Below are 24464 nucleotides of genomic sequence, written 5' to 3' on the forward strand. Positions count from 1 at the left end.
ACACCGTCTGCCCTTCAGCTTCCCAAATGCATCCTCCACTGCAATCTTGTACCTCCTCAGGCAATAATTAGGCAGAATAATTTCTCTGTGATCCAACTCTCCAGCCAAAGGATTCCTCAGAAAGATAGCAAAGGATAAGCAGATTCTCCCACCGTCATGGAAAACGCAGGCACAAGTAATGGCCAAAGGGATGACAGGGAGAGGAAATCTACCCCTTTTACATTTCTTTTAAGAAAAGACACAATTTCCGCAAGATGTTTACAAGTTTGTCTGCTCTTTTGCTTCAGCCATTACAAAAATTCTCAGACAGGGCCTTGAGTCCTCAACCACAACCTGGCACTGCACCAAGAGGATGGTTTTAAACCTCCTTCAAGAGCAATGGGGTGTCAGGCATTTTCCTCCTCCATCACTCTCTGAGCTCCCGGTGAAGCTGCAGAGGAGTCGGTTGTGTGGTGGCCAACCCGCAGGAGGTATCTCTAGTACCGGTGAGCATCCCTGGCTGCTGTTGTTTCAGTGACCCCAGACTCTATGCACGTTTTTCTGTGAGCAGAAGAGTTTCACAGTGGGGCTGGAAACAAAAAGGGAACAGAAAATAGCAGGTAGCAAGTTCAGGCATTAGTACATCTGACCACAGCTTCAGTGGTTGCGTCTAGCTCACCTAGGCTGCTGACCACCCAAAAATCCCACTGTGCCTACGTGCCAGTGATGGAGCAAAGGCTGCCTGCTCGTTGCCGAAGGACAGGAGTGATGCTACTCCAGGTGAATCGTAGGGACACAATCACAACAGACATACCAACGCCCAGCAGTCCAGGAAGAAACGATAATATGGTACTTAACTGGTCCAAGCTAATATCCAGCTTTCTGCTTTCTGCAATGTCTCTGATACTCCCACAGAAAAGCCTCGTACATGCAAGTGTGGCATCTCTAAAGTGGTTGCTTGTACTCCTCTCCTTTTCCCACACGGAAACTTACTCTCACTTCCCAAACACATTTGCAGCTCCAAAACCATACGCTTAGTGTGGATTGAACCCAAATCTTTGTGTTTCTACAACTTAAGGAATGAACTGGGGTCTGATGAAGGCACATCATCGGATACCTCAGCTGCTCTGAGTCTTGTGCAGACCCAGTGCAGACCAGAGCCGCCCGCCCCAGCCCCCCCCGCCCCAGCCAGCCGGGGCTGAGTACTGGGGAGACATGGTCCTCTTCCAGTAACCACCAAGCACAGCCATTTTCAGAGGCTTTCATATGGTAATGCACAAATTTGACCTCAGAGAGGGAATAATCAGAAACCCACAAATTAAATTTGTATTTCTCTCATGTTGAAAGATTACAACTATCAATATTGGAAAGCTTTTAAATGCTTTCCCCATCTGCATGATCTCTCATTTCAAAGTGTCTTCTTTTATTGTATCATCCAAAAAAGTGATGAAGGATGAATATATTTGCTTTCCTTATATACCAATGCTTATGCTATTGCTTTATACTAATTTTCCTTTTTTTTTTTCTTTTTAAATTTGCATTCATTGTTTCTGGTCTTTCATCCAACCATGCGAATGACAATTTAAGCATGTCACTGGGCTTCTAATAAACAAAAGGCCAGAAAAGAAGATCAAATAACGTATCAATGAATATTGATAGATACAAGAGATGGAAATTAAAAATGTCATTGCAATAAGAGCGCATGATTCACTGCAGCCAGTACAAGGCAAACACAAGTCGAGGCAGCACAGAAAATAATGAAACAGCTGAACTATATTTTCAATCCCTGAATTATATCTTAATTGTTGTGGCCAGGAGACCGATATAAACATCTGCAGAGAAGCGTGCAGAAAATACATGCCACCAATGTGTGGGACTAAGGTGCCACCCAAGCCCAAGCAGGAGACATCCCCACTGCAAAGCTCGACAGGAGCTAAATGTGTGCTATGCGCATCTGCAACCAGCTCCATGCACCAGCCCTGCTCCCATCATGGAAAGCGCAGAGCCCAGCACTTTGGCCAAAGCATCAACATCACATCAGATGCTCCCTGTGTGAACCCCAGAGCAAAAAAGGATTAACCTGCTACTCAGGTGTTATAGTCATATTAATAGTCCAACAGCTACATCTGTGTTATTCAGAAAAAAAATTTAAAGGAATACTATAGGGTCAGGACAGAGGTTCAAAACCATTCTAGCAGCCACAATAACATGTGAATCTACAGAAGTGGATGCTGCCAGTGCCTATGTTTTAAAATCTGGAGGTTATTATTTAGGACGGAGAAAGCTGAGTTATTGAAAGGAATTCCTTTAATGCTCTCGTGCAATGGAAACTGGAAAATATGGGATGTTGAAAGATTGAAACATGGCAATTATCTAGGGAGGTACTTTAAGACTCACCAGAAAGCACCATCTTCAATTCTCAGTTTTACCACCAATGTTATATGCATGAAACAGATAGCCCATTGCTGTAAATCCTCCATGTGAACTTATGCCTTAATTGCTTCAGTAGAATTAGTGTAAAGAGCTCATATTTTAATATTTTTCCATATAAAGTTCCCCACACTTCCCAGTGTCAGGCAGACTTGGGCACATACCAGCAGTGTAGCGAGAGGGAATCGGAGGGCAACCTTCTTATCATTCAAGAAGAGCACAGAATTATCTCATCCAGACAAAAATAGCACTCCGGGAGAAAGCATCACCTCCTGCTCATCCCAGCAAGTTTAAATCCAGCTTCTCCGGCTTCTTAGGGCTGCGGTGAACTGGGGAAGGCTGGGAAGGACATGGAGCAGTGTGGGAGGCAGCTGGCACTTTCAGCTAATTCCTTTCCCCATTCCAGTACTTTATCCTCATTATCACATCTATTTTGCTCTACATAAGTAAGCATATCATACTAGTCGTGCGCACACGTGCGTATATGCCATTTATGAAGAGATAAAGCAAAGCCCCGGCTTCCCGACAGGCACGTTCAAGCCCTATGGCACTGCACCGCAGCAGAGGTCGGAGCACGATGCGGGGTACATCTGCAGCAGCCCAGCAGAGCAATTATTGGGAGTTAAATAATTATCAACATTATATTTGATTCTGCATCCTAACAATAGGATTTATGCAGTCAACAGAAAATTAGGGGTGGACTGCCCAGTGTGGGGACAGAGCGGTATGACTGCCATTAACAGAGATGGAGAGCAATGCAACTAAATCCCTTTGCACAACACTCAGCTTTTCCCTGCAACAGCCTTTTCCAGATTGGTCAGGGAAATTAGCGTCACGATCTCCAAATTACAGACCCTGTGTTCCCTCCGAATAACACTTCTCTTGCAGACTCGTGATTGCACACGCTACTAGGAGACGCGCTCGAACGCTGAAGAAGATTAGCAGTTTGATATTTTTGTCATTTGACACGTACTATCAGCAGCATTTTGTGTCATCCCAAGCCAGGAAAACTGCGATGCTCCTTGTTTGCTAAAATAATCTGTCAACACTGAACGTGTTTCAGTCAATCCCACATCACGAACACTGAAGCTGGGAGGTCCCATCCCTCCTGACTCCAGGGCCGAGTTGCATCAAAAAGCCTGGGAGACAGGTACAGCTGCAGGAGGTGTTTTGTCAAAGTCTCCAGCCCGAGACAGGAATTGATGAGGTCTTTAATGCATGACACCTATGAAACGGGTACTCTTCAGAATAAAATTATCCATATTATTAAGGGCATCAAGACTGGGCTTGGAACTGAGACTAAAGCTAGATCTTGCTTTGATCTCTTCCTCACCGACGTCACAAGATCAGGATGTAATCCTGAGCACTCGCGGGCCTTGCTAACACCGGTCCTGAAGCTTCCTGATGATGTCCACAGCCAGCCCAGGGCAGATGCTGTAGGTGTCAACACCACAAACTTCCTTATGGCAATGGAGACGATGGGCAGCAAAAGCAATTGCTGCAGCCACACACCACGAGACCCATCACAGAAACAGAAACTGTAAAAGTAACCCATAAAAAAACTGAAACGAGAGATCTGAACCTGGATGTGCAAGAGTTAGGGAAACCTCAAAGGTGATAAGCAGAGACCCAAGACAACTACGACCTCCACAAATATTACACATAATATACATGCACATCAACAGCTATTTGGGAGGAATAGCTAGGGGCCTGCAGAAGCCTTCCCCATCCTGTAACTGCATTTGTGTTACACAGAGGACTGGATTTGGTGCAGGGCATATTCCCATCATAGGATAAATTTAGTGCTGCAAATAAACTGCATCAGGCTGCCTTGGCTTCCACCTTGCCCTAACACTACTGCAATGGAAAAGAAGCCAAAAGCCGGTGCATGCAGAAGCAGTTGACGGTGGATGGACTTGTTTCATGTGAACAAAATACCCTATGGTGGATCTAACTAATCTTGTGTAAAGGGACGGTTTCTGTAAATAGAACTGCAAGCAAAGATTTAAGTGGATCTCTGAGCAAAAGAAATGTTTTTTTTCCCCTAGACCCCCAGATCAACCTCTTAATCCTGGAATTACAGATTTTCTCAACAAGCAGTGTTTTCTGCACAGTGTATGTCTCTCTTCTACCACGCAATAAAATCTTAACATATCTGTGCACTAAATCTGTTTGATAAATGTTTTTCATCCTGACTTCCAAATTAATTTCAGACATCTTTTAACATAAATCTGACCTTTCGCTCCACCTTCTTTTACTCAAGCTGTGCAGCCTACGCTTGTGTCCATAAGTATCTGTGAAGCAACAGGAATGCAAAAATACATTTCCAATTAAGCAGTACTTTTTTGTTAAAAATCTGGTAAACTATCCTTTGGGAACAAGCAGAAAGGATTTCTGGTAGGAGCTCTTCTTCTTTAAATAAAAATACTTCATTTTACCATAAGTTTCCTTCCTTATAAAAGGAGAAAGTGTCCTCCCCAAGTCAAGCAAAAATTTTCCTAGGAGTCAAGTACAAAAGCTTTTTCTTCAAAGAGGAAAGATGAGATGTACTTTAAAGAGATACTTCCAGAGAAAGAAAAAAAAGAGTTCAAGTCTAAGATGAATACAGCTTGGATATATGAGCCACCTTCTTCTCCTGGTGGCTTAGCAAGAATGGAAACCTCCCTCCTGAGAATACGCTGCCATGGGGACCGAGTGCATTTGTTTTAATCTGATGCAAGAGATGAGGATCTTCAGTCAAACCTGGAAAGCAAAAAACCTATTTTCTTAGACATATAAAGTAAGGACAGAAAGTTGTCTTCTAAAGAAGAGATTGTTGCCAGTCTATTTAGCACAGTCCTATCCCCCCAGAAAGCAAAAAGGAGATCTTTCTAAAAGAAACTAGCAGAGAATCATAGAATCATTTAGGTTGGAAAAGAACTTTAAGATCATGGAGTCCAAGCATTAACCTAACACTGCCAAGTCCACCATAAAACCGTGTCCCTAAGTGCCACTTCTACACATCCTTTAAAATTCCTCCAGGGATGGTGACTCCACCACTTCCCTGGGCAGCCTGTTCCAGTGCTCGACAGCTCTTTCAGTTAAGAAATTTTTCCTAATATCCAATCTAAACCTCCCCTGGCACAACCTGAGTCTGTTTCCTCTTGGAACTAGCTATCACTAGTTACTTGGGAGAAGAGATGGACACCCACCCCACTACAACCCCCTTTCAGGTAGGTGTAGAGAGCGATAAGGTCTCCCCTCAGCCTCCTTTTCTCCAGACTGAACAGCCCCATTTCTCTCAGCTGCTCCTCATAAGACTTGTTCTCAAGAAAGAAAACCAAGAAGATGAGTTGAAAGTGTTGGAAAGAGGCTCTGAGCCTGCCCAGGAACAGGCATGGACTCCTTGCTCTTTCCAAGAGTAGCTATAGATGAAATGAGAACTTTGGCAACCCTGAACCCCCCCCCCCCCCCCCCCTTTTTACATTCAAGTATTTTGACAGCATACTAAAAGGGACTGCTGGTTTTAAAAGGTTTGACTTAGATCTGTGTATGTTAAAGGAACAGAATAGCTTGTAACCTAGTTTGGTATAATCCACGATAGTTTTAAATAAAGTAGGTACGGTACTACCGCCATCACCTGCAGAAGTGCTAGCAAAATTCCCTCTCCTCCTTGGTGCATCACTAAAAGCAGTGTCACAACTAAATGGAGTTTGATGAGAATGCTGCACCTGAATGACTTTCCTTCAGCTCTCAGAGATTCAGACATCTAGCAGGCATGTCTGATGTGAACCAAGTAAAACCAGCCCACCAGGATACACAGTTACATGTTTGACTGTAAACAATGTGAACTACTTATTCTTGACAAAGCGCTTTTTTTCCCTTCAGTCCAGCAGACGATTTACACCTCTGGCTGTTTTCAAAATGATTGCATGTGTTTACTTTAACTCCTTAGCTGTGTTCCTTACACATGAAAATAGTTATAAAACGTTCAGGGTTTTGTTTAACTTCTTAGAAAAGAAAAAATACTATGCCCTCAAGCAGCATGTAATTCAGACTAATAAGCAAATAGTTTTCAGAAAGTGGTAAATCGAATTACAGACTACACCAAAATAATACCAAGTGACCATTATGCCTGCATTGAACTCACAGAGGTGAAGGAATAACATGCATCTATCTATGAACACTAATATAATTTACTTCCAAATACTGAATGAACCGGTCCACCTGGATCCTGCTATGCAATGGGGGAACTGAGACCCAGCACCCACTCTTTGCAGATGGGCCCAAACAGAAATGAGCACTGGGTGACAGGGATGGAGATTTTCACAGGACTGCAGTTCACTCTCTCGTTTCCCAACCACATCACGGGCAAGACCTAAAACACGTGTCCTACCACAGGCAGGTTTCTGTAAATGCTCTGCAGCTGCCCAAGAGCTTTAGTTTAGTTCTTCTTTACAGAAGACTCATCGAGTACCTCTTGAACACTGAGGACCAAGCAGTCAGAAGATTTGGTCAGAGTCATCTGAGATCATGAGAAATTGATAATGCTATTTTTTGAGACTTCTTTAACAGATAAGCCACCTGACACATGCAGATCCATGCAAAATATCTGGCAACTTCTGATGGAGCCTTCCTGCAAAAACAAAACTAAAAGCACTTTCAAGACTGCAGAAAGTCCATAAAAATAATGTAACCACCCCCTCTCCTCTCACACAGCCCAACACTCTCACTCATTCACTTATATCTGTAGAATTAATTATTGCAGTAGGAGCAAATGTGGCTCCAAGTGCTGCTGAATGCCAGAACTAACTGGAAAATGAAAAACAGGAAATTACTGGAGAGTGAGATTTCCCATCCAAATGTTGATATTAAAATTTTCCAACCAGCCAGCAAGTCAATAATGGAGATGAATGAGGAAACAAAGATTTTCTGTGGATTTTTTTTCAACGATTCATTTTCAAGCTACACAGATATAGTGCCTTTTCAAATTTTAAATTAGAGGCTGAAGACTTAAATTAGCCCTTAGGAAGTGCTCTTGATCCAAAACTAACATGGAACACAACTTTAACATTGTTTTCTCTCTTTAGCTTTACAAGCCAAGATGCTTCCAAACTGATTTTTCACCAATACAGGTTTTAAGAAATATAAACATTTTGTTTCCTTAAACACATTTGAGGGTTTCATCAAAAAATTAAAAACATTTCTTTCTTACTCTAATGATAAAGTTTTGCTTTCAAAAGGGAATATAATCTGATTTCCACAGGTTTAGTTTTGACAGTTACCTAAATCTGTAAGAAAACTGTCTTTATGTAATTTTACTAAATACATGTTCACTAAAAAAACAAAACACGCTTTGACAGAACATGTTGGCTAAGTACTTGTGATCCTTATGGTTTGTTTCGGGGTCTCTGAGCAAAACCATCTTGTGGGTAATCATTCAAGAAAACACACCCACCCCCAACACTCCTGCTCAGTACTGCCCAGAGTTCTTGACATTGCACACCAAAACATATGATCTATAAAGGAAACATTCAACAAACAGAAAATCAACACAGAAAATTTCAAGTTAAAAAAAGACAAAATTATTTTAAGCTACTTGGAAATTTCAACAGGAACATTTCTATTTCCAGTACTTTGATTTCTTACGAGCTTTTCTCTGGGGTACAGGGTCTTTTCTCCTATCTTTTTCACAGCTAGATCCAATCTTCGCTGGCAACTTAAGCGTACTGCAGCAGTACTGTCTGCCTGCAAATATTTGATCATTAACAGATGAAAATACTCAGTGAAATATCAGCCTGCATACAGAGAGAAATCACCTAGGATTTAATCACAGCTGGAACCTGGAGTTTTTCATGTTCCAGAAAGACATAATCTGTATTTGAAGTATACTAAGAAGTAGCATATGATTTAAAAAACAAAATTAAACCTGTAATAAATCCTAGACAGCGAATCTGAGAACACATATTAATAGCTAAACAAAATAAGTTACAAGTAAAAAGACATATTCCAGAAGGAAGTCTCACTGAAATTAAGAAAAATCAAAGTTTCAAAACAATCTGTCTCAATGCTCCCTGTTCAGACCATGCAGCATTCCAGTCTTGCGACTGCTTTTCCTGCCTTTCCTGCCAACATCAGCGTCACAGCCATGCCTACGATTAAGAATGAAGGAGAATCTAACACAGGGATGCTGGGGTAAGAGAGAAGTGCTTTAACGGCATCCAAAAGAAGAGACTTAAACGTTTGCTCTGGGGGTTTTTATGGAACAGCTACGCAGGGCTGACCTACGAAATGTTTTCAGCAGCCGTGTGTGCGTGGAGGACCCTGGGGCTCCCCGGGGCAGCTCGAGCCCCTGCACGACTGGGGTGCTGGGACCACAACCTGCACCATGGAGCCCTGAACGTTGCCTGCACTGGGCAGCCCGCTCGCCCCTTGCTGCAAATCTCGGGCCGGCCCCGTTACAAACACTGAATGCTTTGCGTGGTGTGCTTATATACAGTCATTACAGTTGCCTGCTCGTTTATTGGACTCCAACAAGTTAATGAGCAATTACTTCCTAATTCAGTTATTGTTCATAAAGGATTTACAAATTTGGCATTGCTATGTTACAGCTCGTTAAGCACATCATGAAGCTAAGTGCACACGCTAGGCAAGAAAATCCCCCAAAAGGCAGTTGCCCCCTCCACCAATCCCATAACTAACCCACAAAAATTGTCACCACTTGGGTCTCTAAATGAACATACATCCTGAGATTCAGCTGACAGACAGAGGGTACTTTTGGGGAAAGACAAGCCCAATGCTGGTATAGTCATAAGACAGTCAGGTTTCTCTTCGAAGGACTCAAGAGTCTAAAGGGCTAACTTCAAGCTCTAGCGATTTGTTTAAATACATATGTGGCACGTAAACATATTTGTTTACACAACACTACTTGCATTAGAAGAGTCTCCAAACGTATATCGCAAAGACTTTCTATCTTTGGAGCATTTCAAACAGATTTTGAACAGTTTTTTCTTAATCTGAAGTGTACACAAAACCACAGTTTAAGGCATTCAGGTCTTCCCTCTTTCCAACAGCTGAGTACAGTCACATAATTTACAGCATCAGATGCAAAGTTTACCATTAAACCTACAGCAATAAACTACCTGCTCACAAGCAAGAGCCATGCTTTTTCTGACTAACCCACTCACTGACACTGGAGTCTGTGCAAGTCAGAATAGGATTTTTTTTTTCTTTTTAATTTCATTTTGTGCATTTATTGCAGTATGATGTTTTAAATTGTTTCCTCCTTTTCTGTGAGCTCTGGTGACCAATTGCATTGCAATCCCAATGCTTCATATTTTTCACTGCCCAACATTTCAAATGCAGCTTTTACAACTGCGTATCACAGGAACGTGAAGAGATGGGCATTTAAAAAACAAACAAAAAACCCAAACATCTTTCAGCAGCAATTAAGGTAAAATAGCAAAAGAGTACTTGCTCCCATATCAGTTTCAAGGGCAAGCACAGCCAAAAGCACAAGAGATTAAGGACTGTGCTATGTACTAGATCTTCACCCTGTGCAAGCTGCAGACAAATCTTCCTCTGATATCTAAGCTGGCTGAGTTGTACCTGAGCTTAATCTTTCTTACCGAAGTATTGTGATTTTGTTTAAAGATTTTTCCATATGCAAGCAGCCCCACCTGACCTCACTGGCAGCAGCCACAAGTCTTCTGACCATAAATATCCCAAAAGCTGCAGAATCTGCCCTAAAGTACTGTTTAGAACTGGCCTTCCCAAAGACCTGGTCACTTCTTTGCAACACCAGATATTGTAAGAAGTTAATAAAAAGTATATGTATGGACATATGTATATGTATATATACTATGAACTCCCCAAGAGGTTTACTTACAGTACACGTCCACTCTTATGGACTTTATGGCTGGCGAACCTAAGCCGTTCTCAGCCTTGCAGTAGTAGCGTCCTCCTTGGTGTCGCTGGATGTTGGATATCCTCAGGGTTTCATTGAAGACACTCGAGTCTTGAAATCTGTCAGAGGCACTTCCTGCTGTTTTGGTCCACCTGATCTGAGCAAGCACCAAAAAAGATTGTTACTTTAAGTCTGTAAAAGCGAGCAGAATACAGATCTCTTCACCAAACCCAGAACCACGTGTGCGTCAGCCAGGATTTTATACTGGAGGACTCGAGGAACTTCTCCAGAAAACTGAGTATCTCACGCTTACAATCAAACACTTCATCCAGGAGCCCCTGAACAATAAATCTTGCATTTACCAGCCTCACTTTGAAATAGTTGATTACTTTTGATGGAAACACCCCATAAAAAATAAATGCCACTAGCAAAGACATGGAGAATAACTCAAGCCACCATCAGACACACACAGCTGGAACGGTGCAGAAAAATTCCCCATGAACAGCAACAAGCAGAGCTTACCAGAAAAGGTGGCTGTACTCCTGCATTGAACACGGATAGTTTTCATTGAAATCATATTCATGAAAGATGAGGGCATATCGGAAAGCACCTTCAAAACAACTGATGGATTATCTTTTAGCAGCAATAAAATCCAATTTTAAGGAGTGAAATGATCACTTGGTTGAAACTGCAACAAACTACTAACAGCTATTTCTTCAAATAGGTGGTTTGGTTTTTTTAATGTCATTTACAGCAATTCCTTTACTCTAGTAATTATTTTCCAAAGGTGAAGACTTTTTAAAGGGAACTTTTAAATTCCAAACCCATAAAAATGCCACTAACAGCCCACTACAACTGACAGCTGCACAGAGGTGGATACGCACATTGCTAACACCAATGCTTGATGACCCAAGTCCTTACCTGCATGACTCGGTGGACTAAGCTATCTCATAAAACGCACCAGACCTCCAGAAACTCCGCAGGTACCTCCTTTCTCTTTCAGTTCACACTAATTCAATGACTGGGACAAGCAACATTGAGGTACAGACCAAAAGTGCTTTTTTAAATGGTAGGTTTTTCTTGCCCATGGAGGCCACAAATAGGATACTTGCATAAAGAGGAGTCTAAATCTCTTCTGAAGCTTCTCAAAGCTGTCTCTTCTCAACCCCATCCACTAATTCCATTCCAGGATAAAGACTAAAAATTGTGCAGTCATTGATAAAAAGGAGATTGACACAAGACAAGATAATAAATATTTGGCTATTAGTTCCCAGGCTACGGTCCAAAAGGATTGTCCAAAAGTAGTCAGTGAAGCCATGATTTAAAGAAGAGCATTCAGACACTGATCTGTTGACAGGCCATCTACAAGCAACCTTGAGCCAGTACTGGTTTGGACAAGGTGTTGCAGCCTTGTAGCTCAGGCAGTGCACGCCTGTCACCAGGAGCAAGTGCCTGTCTCCGTGCCCAGCCAAGCCTGAGCTGGACACGCTGTGCTTCCAGCCCTCTCCCACCTGAAGGAAGGTCCCATGGCTGAGCTGGGTGGCCCTTGGTGGGCACCAAGGTGGCCCTAAGGGTTGCCTTGGCTGGAGGGAGATCATACCCCCAGGGTGCAGAGACACGAGTTCCACCATTCCCAGTCCTGACCCAGAACTGGGGTTCAGATTCCAGTAACCTGCACAAGGTGGCCAGGGCTCAGCCTTCCTCTCCTCAGGAACTTTTCCTGGACAGGAGGGATCTTCTACAAAAGGCTCCGAACTAAAAAATTCATGACCAGCTGTAGCCCATGTAAATTCTCCTCCCCTGGAAGCAAGAGCAGGCATGGGCTTCAGAAGCTGAAATTACAGCAAACAATACTTCAAAAAAATTCTCATCTCTTTCTGGCTTATTAAATTCATAAGCCCGACTGGCTTTGCCCTCTTGCCAGGTGACCTGCATAACTCTCATACGGTTCTGCTGCTCTGGGGTAAAGCAAATATGCCAAACTCCACATCTACAACATTCGGTCTGCATGTGAGAGAGACAGTATTAGCACTGCTATATTTACCAGTATCAATCTGTCTGTACTTCTATTCTAAACTCTTGGCTCCAGGGCTTTTTAAATCATCCATATAAATGTGCTGCAGGATAATTTTGGAACACACACTCAGCTTCCGCATGCTGCAGAATACAATTTCATCATATATATTTCAAAGACTTGAGAAGTATTTTAAAACAGTATTTAAGATCTTCACTGAATCTCTTGCATGTTTTATTTTCCTTTATGTAATCAGAATTTTAAAGACAGCTCTGTTTGATTTTTAACTGCAAAAAAACTAATACCATGATCTCTTTCTTCCTCCCCTTCCTCTCCCACAAAAAGTTTCCAATGGAAGGCAGTCTGCCCTGTCAAAAGAACATATAACTTCAGTAACGTGTTATAAGTATTATCAGCTTCTATGTAACTGGTAACGTTACATGACTTACACAAAAAATATAGCAAAGTTTATTCAGATATTGTCAGTTTTATCTTTTTTATGAATGCAAAAGCCTTCCCCTTCCACTGCTTCCTAATGCTGATGTATCTATCTTCTCTGTATTATAAGGAATTTTAACAGGACGTGGTTTGGCTGTCAACAAAAGTAGACTTTTCAGCTTAAAAAAAATATATATATATATACACATGTATATTTTAGAGGAAAGAGGCAAAATTATAACAAATTAACTAATTTTGTAGTGTATGTAAAGATTCCTGAAGAATAAAAGGAATACTGTCAACTAGATTCTCTCTTAAAAGATATCCTCCAGGAATATCACTAGCCTGATTTAACTTCAGTTCATTATTTACCTTAGCTTTAACTCAACATACACACAAAAACATGCTGATCAATATTGCATTGTAACTTATTGAACACACTGTAAAGAAAGACGACTCTCAAACACTATGCTAATACAGCAATCGAAAAATTGGGCACAGGAAAGCCAGATGTCTGAGGCTGAAAACCTCTTCCGAGAGGTCCTTAGCGGTTTCACCCACTGCAAGCTCCAGTCCACACTTTGGGGTGGCCTCTAATGACTTCCAAGAGACTGAGACCATCAACTCCATCCTTAGAGATGGAGCATCTCACAGCTCTAGTGTCCAAGCCCTCATCACCGCTTAATGCAGTGACCTTCAGAGCACCTTCTGCCACAGCATGGACATTATCCCATTTTCAAGGTGGGGAGCCATGGTAAAGGGGAACCATGGGCTCATGGGACATTGTGGCAGGTATCAGCCTAAATCCCAAAGCAGCATCCACGCTTCTTTATGGCAGAGGATTTGGTAAGCCTCTAGTTTACAAACTTAAAAAAAAAAAAAAAGGGCATTAGACTGTATACTCACATAGTTCAGATACTCCAATATTTTGAAATAACTTGGCACAAAACAACCGTTCACCCAGATGCATTTTAGCAATGTTTACTATTCATAATCTGCTCCTCTATTTGAAACCTCCCAGTTCCTAGTGCAGAAGCAGCACTGTGCGCTCTGCATGTCTACTCAGATAGCGTGGATAATGTGGGAAGTAAATAGATTCTGTTCCACCAAGAAGTCAAAGCCATTCTTACCTTTAATGCAAAGATTTAATTAAAAGTTACGTACGCACATCACGGCGTACACAAATCGGGCTAATAAATGTTAATCCATTATGCAGATACGCACTCACTGGCTTCTAAGGATGCAATTTTTCAAAGTACTCACTGTTACTCCAATGCACATTTGGGAATCCCACCCATGTATTGTCATTGCTCTGCCATATGATTATGGTCTTTATTTATGAAATCTTCCTTTTCTTTTTTCTTTCCTTTTCTTTTTTTCTTGCAAAACATGCAGAAGTAAAAAATTATTTATGAACAACTCAATTAAAAATTATTCAACTTTTAAAAATTAGTAAGTTATGACCCATCTAGCTATATCATGACCTATGTACTTGTCTGATATGTATATGCCCATAAGTTCTCTAACCATTAATATCTTTGACAGTATTTTATTGGCTTAAGCAGATGCCCTGAGACACACAGTCATATTTCACTCAGTGAGCTTTCCTGCAACTTGAGTAAGAGTTATAGACTTTACATTTTTAGACTAAAAACGGAGATTATAAAAAAACTTCGGAGGGTATTTTGCCTAACTTTTCTCAGCTTCAACAAATTTCTCATGCCCAAAAAGAGAACAGCAGAATAAGAAAAATATTTAATTCTGACATTATAAAAATGAAATACTTCTGTTTTAAACACTGGCTTGATCAAAGACAATAAACATTAAAATATCTTTACTCTGAATAAAAAACATTTTCCTTGGCTCAAAACACTAACCACCACTACCACCCCTCCACCCCCCCCAAAAAAAAAAATCCCAAACCTAAAACCCCAACCATTTTGCCATGGCACCTTTTCTTTCTCCCATGGAAATAGTTGGTGGAAAATGAGGTTTTGACAATCTTTTTCTTATACTATGAGGCTGAAATCTGCCTAATGCAGCAACTGCAAGTAAATACATTCTTTAAAACATACCCAGTGCCCGCACTGGGGGTTGGTACTGCATCTCACTGCCACTGATTGCAGTCGCTGCCCTCTGACATCACTACGAAAACAAGGATGAGGAGAACCTCCTGATCACTGTTATAATCCCCAAATCCCTGCCTCAGATTAAAGTCCTCCTTTGTATGCAAACAGAAGTAAAAGAGGTCTTTGCACAACTTCACTGGGATGTGCTGGAACATTTCTTTGTGCCTAAAGACATCAGAGTCTTTCAAAAAAGGCATTTTAAACATACCCACCACCCCTCCTACTCCAAAAAAAAAAAAGGAAAATAATGCCTTCAATTTATTTTTTTTGTGAGACTATTTTTGTTCTCAGGAAAGTAATGGCTGGGGCAACAGCTACTGAAGGCAAGAAGCACTCACCGCCTTCACGATAAACACCGAAGACATACTGCACATAAGGCCCTTTTTGGGCCAGGAAAGAGAAAGTTCTGCTTCTTTGGTTAGGGAAACTATCTGAAGCAGTTTTGAGCATACACATCTCCCCTGGCCTCTTCCTTTTCCAGAGGGGGGAGATAACCACCCTGAGACCTCGGTGCCCTGTGAGGTGCACCCAAGGTCATTTGAAATGGGTCAGCCTGGGGTCTAGCCACAGTCCTGTGGAGATTGCCATATGCTGCTGTTAGACAACAAACAAAAAAACCCCAATGAACCAACAACTTTATACAAGACAAAAGAAAAGAGAAATAAACAAACAAGAAATCCAGCAGAGCGCACTGGATCCAAGTTTTCATTGCCTGACACCAGCAGAGAACATTCATACCTATATGCGATAAGACAAGTGGAATGTGCTTTGACCCCAAATAGCCTTTTTTTCAATGAGCTCCCCCTTCCCTTCCTGCAAGCATGTCACAGAGCCAAATGATTGCAAGGCAGATGCAAACCACCACCACGGGACTGGCAGGGATGGATTTTGTACTTGTACGTGGGCACAGGTTCATGGCAGAGAGCAAGTTGTTCAACTCCAAGGTTTCTGCACAGAACTGCTCAAAGTCCTCAGGACGAAGACTGTCACCAGGTGATCTAACAGCTTCTTGTCTGAATGGGTGCCATCTCACTTGGGTCCTGGCAAGCACTTCTGCAGGACCTTCTGATGACTCAGTGGATAGTCAAATCAAATGTACACCTCCGAGGGTTTATAAATATCCTTCCCTTGGTCACATAAACCAAATCACAGCTATTCCTGCACTATGCCCACAAAACAGGAGATACAGCACTGATCTAAACCACCACCGCTCTCCAGGACACTACCTTGCACTTACTTTTACAAGGACACGTTTACTCTAGGAAACGTCCCGTGTGTTCATCAGGTCATCCTCACCATACATGAACGGACAGCATTCACACATCTAAATTACAGGATTAGCTACATACAGCTAAATAAAATGGGAGGGGGATGTTGCGTTTTGATTTTTAGCAAACCAGAGGCAGCATGATGCAGCATGCCCAATGAGATGGAGGGTACAAAACATCTGTCGTTATTAGAATAGATATTGCTACAGGCTATCAATAGGCAACAGTGGTATGAAATATTCTCTTCCTATTTATTTCATATGATAATGTCTGAAATATTTGGCTTGAAAATGGCTTCAGGTAAAAGTACTGTTCATTGTTCAAAACTTCTTATGTGGAATATTAGAGTGGCAAAACCGCCAACTCAAAGCAAGCCCTGCTTACTGTGAAAAAATGATGATCCTCTATCTTGGACAGGGTGGCTAGAAAGCTGTTATCAGTGTGAAACCAAATGCAGAACTGGAGAGACTTTTGTTTCCATATGTATTTCTTCAAGTTTGCAGAAGCCAATATGCAACCACCTCGGAAGACTGGGTTTCATTGCTCCACACCTGGACTGCTCAGACTTCACAGAAAGAGGAGAGAGAAAACTCAGCCCTGTCCCCAAGCCAGGCATGCAACTGATGCTGTTGCCTTTATGGGACAACTCGTGTGCTTATGTTTACACATATACTAATAATTCAGTAGGCTGGCATGCAAAAGCACAATTTTTTACTCATCTAACTAAAAGCAGTCTATGACAGTAACTGTTAACATGCAGGACATGATCAGCTCTGATTCAGTGCCAGAGATCACAGAGAAATTGTTATTTTCCAGCTTGGTTGCTATAACACATAGGAAAAGAAGACTTCCTTTTATTCTCCAGCAGAGGAAAAATTGTGGTTATTAATTACAGAGAAAATCAGCATTAAAAACCACAAAGTTACAAGCAATCAAGTGCAACAGAAGAAATTTAGTGCTTTGTTCACAGTTCACTTTAGCCCAAAACATCCCAGTCATAGCAGTGTTGTGACTGGAGCCTACAGATGAAGACTGTAGTCTTGTGACCCCAAAATGGTAAGTTGCAATAAATGAAAGGGTCAAAAAGAATAACTGAAGACTTCAACATCTGATAATGTGAAAAAAACTATATCTAAGCTGACTATTCCTTCCTTCATCTCTGAAATTCCTGTTCTTCTGCAAGACAAATGATTTATACCCAAACCCAAGTTACCCAAGAGTTACCCAAGCCCCACCAGTGTAACTTAGCATCCCAAATGCAGGAGTTTTGTATGAACTGACACCCTGTGCACAAAAAATAACAGATCTCGCGGGTACACTGAGCAAAATGCAGCTCCTCCCAACAGCACAGCAACTCCAACTCCTCATTGCATCAGGAAACTTTTATAGCAATCATGTGAAACATTGTCGAATCCTCCCATCACGTCAGGCCAAGCAACTTGCATGTCATATACAACAGGGTAACGGTTGATCACATACTGCCATTAGAAAAAAAAGCAGGCTTGAATGCCATTTTTAAGTCTGAAGACAGAAGACAGGCTAACATGTAGCAATGGGATATATATACACTTCTTAAGCAGTCCAAGTTTGTTTTAATTCCTAGTAGCCCTAATTGGAATCTCCCAGATGTGAAGGAACAGAATAGCCAACCAAAAAAGACCAAAGCTGGCAACAAATCCAAGTTCTACACTTGCCACAAATTTCCCCTCAGAGCTGGCATTGATTTATGTACTATAAACACTGCAAAGGCATTTGTGGAGCTTTACCACACCACGGCTTAACGCCCATAAGCTGATGGAGCAGGGTCCATCTCGGACGTGTCACCAGGCAGCAGACACGGGGACAGGGTAGTCCAGACCTGCAGGGTGGAGTAAGGGAAGGGAAGGCTGTGCTTTAGGTAAGGACATGCCCCAGACAAAGAATATATTTTTGGTTTGGTCTGTCCGGTTATTTGTCCATTTGACTTCCAGAGAGGTTTTCCTCAATGAAAAACTATATTTTTAAACACATTTTCTCCAGTGCTACAATTTCAAGGCAGCAAAGGTGACTTCACTGTTTCTAAATTCAAAAGGCTCATGTCTCAGTTGTTCTACCCAGACTTGTACACGTTGTCATCAAAACTCTTCAAAATTAGGCACCACACAGGTCTAAGACATCTGAATACCAAGAATTAAGAATTTGGCTTTGAAAGTGCAGAGGAAGGATTTCTTACTCTCAAAGGCTGAAAACCTAAAAGTTAACTGGATATAAGTGAATAAATTTTAAGTGATCATTGAACAATATAAGAGGAAATTAATGAGTAGATCCTGAAGAAAAGAATATTGCAATCATAAGATAAATTGGTAAAACAAACCTCCTTTAGATCCTTCTTAGAGTATCTTGCTTAGTTGAATCAGTCTGTGTTTCTTCATGAAAACGTAGTGTCTGGGGAAACTTCTATACATACTTTCTCAAGACATCTTTGAGTAACCTGCTAAATGATTAATTACAGCAATTTATCTTAATTTGACTATAATGTTTTTCCTTATGACTTTAAGATGTTTCACTGCTTCAAAAATTAGCACTTTTATACTGAATAATCAATATACATTTTACTATAAATATCTCACTGAAGGATGGAGTTTTTTTCATTCCATGTGGCAGGAAAATAGTTTCTGTAGCATTAACTGGGAAGGACTGAGAAGGACTGAGTTCAATGAATTTCACAGAGCCTTGTTTCTACTGAGGTCGGTATCATTTTAAAATTGTCAATAGCTGCAGGACTTACAAGGGCCTTGCATGGTTATGCCTTCCCGATGGGAAATTATTTACTGTCCACCTACTAAATTATTCAAGGAGTTTCATGAAATGATCCCAGCTTCTGTGGATGTTGTATTTTTATTATTCTCTCAGCTTTTTTTATTCAGCAGCATTAATTTGCTTCAAAATGAAATACAACTTTTCACCTTCATAATAAGGAACATAACCTAACAGCAGAATGAAGCAGACTTTGCACCATTTGAATTCCTAGTTATTCATTTTTATGGTGACCTTCCAATGTTGGTATACCATGTTAAACCACCAGAGTCATAAATACATCCTCATAACTTAAATGCATGGAAATTCATTCACTATAGTTCTTAAATGGTTTAAAGGCAAATAAATACAAGTCATTTTGTAACTTGTAGCTACCACCACTAGCACAGAACTAAGCTTGGTGATGAGACCATCAGAGAACTCTGTGAAATTCACATCTAGACTCTTTTTTCCCCTGTAGACCAATCTAAATCATAGCACTTTTTTTTTTTTTTTCCCAGGGACAGAATAAGTTGCTATTGTTGCCATACAGGTACAGTAAATGATCTAAAATCCTTACAGTTTTCAAAAAGAAAGGCTGGTATAATCAAACTCACATGAGTTACAGGAGCAGTGCTACAGTAAGAGAAAACCTGGAGGCCAGTCACTGGAAGAGCTGTAAAGAAGAGAAGTGGGTCCACGGAGGAGGTATTTCCAGTGATGCTCTGCAAAGGTACCTCCTAGGAAGGCACCTTTCTGTGCACTTCTCAGAAGCTACAATTCCTAAAAAAGATTGGGGATGGGGAGGTGGTCCCACAGCTAACCATGTGCTCCATGCCAGTCCCACCACTACTCTGAACTACCACTGAACCAAAATGCTGAGAGATTGTTTTGGTTGTATAAAGCAGAACATAATTGGATAGATTAGCCATTGTACATTGTCTCTACTTGAAGCTTCTACAATTGCCCTTGGAATAAAGTCTAAAGTGACAGTCCCACTCTGAGGCTTATAACCACAGGAGTATGTTGAAGAACTGGCAAGGGTATAGAGAAAAGCCACAGTACTGATTAAAATAACAGAAACACGCTCAAGAGTGCAGGTGATAAGCTCAGCAAATTTACAGTATCAAATGAAAAATCAGGGAAAAGCAATCAACATCTTTAAAACATACATGAAGGACTGAAATTCGGTAGCAGATCAATTTGCAACATAATGCAAAGTTAAGGCAGTAATAAAACGGATTAGAAATCACTTTCCATTTGCTCAGCCTAAGCTGTTTATGCGAAACATCTTCTATCCAAGACGTTTCACTAAATAAAAGTCAGCAGTGCCGAAGGACTTTTTCAGGAGTTCTAGAGGTTTCAGCACAGATCCAGGGATGTGACATCTCCTCCTTGTCCTCACCACCAGGAGCCAGCTCTAGACCTCAAACCATCGCCATGAATTTCCACCACTCAGCACTTCTGCGCAACCGCAACCAATGCACCGTCCTCGCAGCATCCAAAGACGTAAAAAACCACCTTACCCTAAATAACTCTTACTAGCCCCGTTTTGCAAGTAAAGTGCCTTACGTGGCCGCTGTTCTTCCCTGTGCAAACTTTCAGAGGCCGGTTTTACCCAAATTTGGTACAGGCACGCAGCCAGCCCCGGTGTGGTACCATCCCCACCTCCTGGCGCACAGAGGCGATGCCTTCATCCAGTTTGGGGACGGGGATGTGGAAGGGTCTTAGAGAGGATGGAGGTGTGAGGAGCCGCTGTTCAACACCAGCACAAGAAGCAGTGGGAAACCAGAAGGCATCAGTTCCCCCCTTCCTAGAACTACTTGTCTCCCTCAAGAGCAAAAAGGCATAAAAATGTGTTTCTGTCATTAAACTCAGAAGACTGGAGTCTAAACAGAGAGAGGAAAAAGTGGCTGCTAAACAGGATTTTTCTACTTTGAAGTCACTCTTCATAATAGAATCGCGTTTCAAAGTGACAAAGCCATCTTGAAATCCAGGCAGTTTAAAATTGATGTTTTTTTTCCTTTTATAACAGTCATTTCAGGTATTGCTTCTGCTTCTCATTCTTCTCCATCTCTACCCATTTCACTCCCCTGCAAGACCCCTGGGAGAAACAAGAGTATTCAAGAGAAACAGCTTCACAGAGCACACCCAAAATGCTGTCAGAGACTTACAAGTAAACCGATAAAAACAGAAGAAAATCCTTCTCTTCTGGTTTTTCAGTAATACGAATCTTGACTACTTCCTGCAACAATCATTAGGGGAGATATTTTTGGGCAGACATGCAGCCTTTAAACTGACTGCCAAGTGTCACAAATAAATGTTTCTGTAAATGAGAAAACAAGAGCAGCAGTCGCTGACGCCAGCACGGCTGCATGCGTGGCGAAAATAGAATTGCAACAGAAAGCTATTTCTGTGCAGATGCCGAACGCTACAAGGCAGAGACCTACGTACTCTTAGCATGGAGGAGCCAACAATAGAAAGAAAAATGTACTTGTTTTCCTTCTGCGTGAAAACTAAAAAAAACCCCAACTTTGTTCCCAGAACATGCATGTATCTCCAAGGGCTAAGTGCAAAGTTTTGTGGATCCTTAATTCTTTGCTCCTGCTGGATCAGACAAATCATTGCCTTCCCTCCTCCTCCAGCAAAGCTCAAGCCTGCAGAGGCAGAGGTGCCACCACTCGCACCATCCTGCGCACTCCGACAGTAATCCAGGCACGTTTCTGGCCCACCTCTGCTTGAACAAATTAAATCCACTTAACTGAACATCATAAAACGCTGGGTTTAAATGGCTCTTTTTTCCACTACATTGTCTTCTGCAAATAGCACCGAGGTTATTGATTTCCTGCAATGCAATATCAGTCTGTTTACTTAAACTAGTTCCCATTTTAAAAACTTCATAAAATGTAATCCAGAAAAATCATGCTGTACTTCAAACACCATTGATAGCAGACTTGGTACACGAAGAGTCTCTGAGAAAAATCCCTTCTAAATATTGAAAGCTAATGACCACCAGGCTCTGCCTTTACGGTCACGTTGGACCTTATCAACATTTCCTACAGCACACCCTGCGTTGCATCCCTCTGAGATTGAAGATGCACACCTGCCTTATTTCCAGACATCTTTCTGAATTAAACCCTAAATCTCTGTGATCCAGATTAGCTGTGCTTTATCTTCCTTCCACAGGAACCAACCCTCATACATGCTGAATTACACCTTACAATCTCATTCAGCTAAAAATGAGAGTGAGATCCTGAGATTTAACTTATTTTAGCTGTGATGACAAAGAAAAGAGATGACATTTTATTTTGCTTGAAAGGTGGGAGAATTGGGAAGGGAGGTAGCAAGGAGAAAAGGGAAAAGAGAAGAAATCTTGACAAGAGAGAGTTGGCAGCTCAGCTGAGAAGGCAGCTTGGTATGAAATGCTATCAACAGAACTTAAGGTCAGAAAAGATCAGCAGCTGCTGAGCACAAGCCACAGATATGGCATCAAGCCCACGGTTTCTTGTAACATAAGAAATCAGAGGCATTGACTGAAATTATCAAACAGCAAGGTTTGTTTGGTTTGCTGTTAAAGAACATTTTTTCTTTCAAAATACAACACACAATTGTGTTGTCTATCTAATAGTCACAGCTTATTAACAAACACCATCTAAACTGATTCCAAAAGAGAGAATATTCCTGCATGGAAATTAAACCTATCCATACCTAGTTACCACAGTCATCCTATACAACCTTTTGATCAGGCAATTCCAAAACATCAGACACCCAGAGGCTGCAAGATTAAGCACATCCTACCCATATACTCCAGGTGCTGGACAAGGGACATCTGGGCTCAGTCAGGATGGAAGTTCCTAGGTTTCTGCTTGAAAGTGCCAGTGACAGACACCCAAACACCACCTCTGTTGCCATGATTTTGCTTCTGCGTACACTTTTTTTCCCTTTGTTTTAGAGGATGAAGAATTGGCAAAGTATCCTTCAGACAGTGAAGAAGTCTAAAACAATATTAAGCAACATCAGAAAAAGACTGAGTCTCTTCTGCCCTATACCTGTGTCCTGGTTTCAGCTGGGTTAGTTAATTCTCCTCCTAGTAGCTAGTACAGTGTTCTGTTTTGGGTTCAGTATGAGAAGAATGTTGATAACACACTGAAGTTTTCAGTTGTTGCTAAGTAGTGTTTAGGCTAAGTCAAGGATTTTTCAGCTTCTGATGCCCAGCCAGCAAGAAGGCTGGAGGGGCACAAGGAGTTGGGAGGGGACACAGCCAGGACAGCTGACCCAAACTGGCCAAAGGGGTATTCCATACTGTGTGACGTCATGTCCAGTATATAAACTGGGGGGAGGTGGCCTGGGGGTCGGCTCAGGAAATAATTAGGCATCAGTCAGCAACTGGTGAGCAATTGCATTGCGCATCACTTGTTTTGTATGTTCCAATCCTTTTATTATTATTGTCATTTTATTATTGTTATTAGTATCATTATTAGTTTCTTCCTTTCTGGTCTATTAAACTGTTCTTATCTCAACCCACGAGTTTTACCTTTATTTTTTTGCGATTCTCTCCCCATCCCACTGGGTGAGGGGGAAGTGAGTGAGTGGCTATGTGGTACTTAGTTGCTGTCTGGAGTTAAACCACGACAACCTGGCACAATTGAGAAGGGTTCTGGCAAGACCTTTGTTCAGGAAAATGAAATTTGAGCACATGTTTGAATCCTACTGACTTCGAGATTTTAGCTTATGTCCAATTCAGAACCCAATAAGAAGAAAATTCATGAAAAATTCAGTAATCACAAATAGCATCATTCATGTCTTGTTGAGCTTCCCTGGCATACCTTTAAATGACTCCCACGAGTGCCAAAGAAAGGGAACTGGGAACAGTTCCCACATATCAAGAGAATTGCAAATATACATTAAGGAAAAAAAAAGAACCCGGTTCATTTTGCAACTAGAAATAAAAGGACAGGAATCAGGGAATATTAAAAACTGAAAAAGTTGATAGCACAGGGAAGAGGGGCCAACAGCCACTGATTCAGCATCACCTGATACACAGTAACGATCCATCCCCAAACACACTTCTGCACTGGGGAGTTTACTGAGGCTCTGGACATCTCACTACATTTCTACTGTATGAGCCTTAACCAATTTTTGCAGTTGGAAAGGGTGTGCAAGGCAAGCTGGTGCATCAGGGGAAAATGCTTTGCAGGGGCTGGTGATGAGGCTTTAATGAGCCTTCATCCCACATCCTCGATAGGGCCGCGCTGCCACTATGAGCCCATTCTTGGTATATTGAAGTTGCACTGTTGCATTAAAATAGAAAAAAAAACCACAACTAATTAGCTTTGAGCCTTCCCTTCCTTCTATATTAAGAACCCACAATTAAAAAGACAAAACAATTCCCTCCCACGCCCAAAAAGCCCATATCCCAATGAACCACCAAAATCCAGCCTACGGAGGTCAGCAAATCATTGCAAGAGACCAAGACAAACACAATTACAGCACAGCTTTTTGCTTTAATGTTCACCTTCCTCTTACAAGGAGAATACAAAATAGAA

The 24464-nt window shown here is 41.5% G+C and overlaps 1 protein-coding gene across 1 annotated transcript in view; it reads right to left on the reverse strand.

Moving 5' to 3' along the window:
* MDGA2 (MAM domain containing glycosylphosphatidylinositol anchor 2) overlaps positions 1-24464 on the reverse strand; it is a 244219-nt gene that overhangs the window by 205773 nt on the left and 13982 nt on the right. The window contains exon 2 of the mRNA XM_010579851.1: positions 10277-10451. Within this exon, the coding sequence (XP_010578153.1) occupies positions 10277-10451 (175 nt within the window). The remainder of the gene's footprint in view (positions 1-10276; positions 10452-24464) is intronic.

The sequence above is a fragment of the Haliaeetus leucocephalus genome, unplaced genomic scaffold, assembly GCF_000737465.1.
Source record: "Haliaeetus leucocephalus isolate CR32 unplaced genomic scaffold, Haliaeetus_leucocephalus-4.0 Scaffold678, whole genome shotgun sequence".
NCBI lineage: Eukaryota > Metazoa > Chordata > Aves > Accipitriformes > Accipitridae > Haliaeetus > Haliaeetus leucocephalus.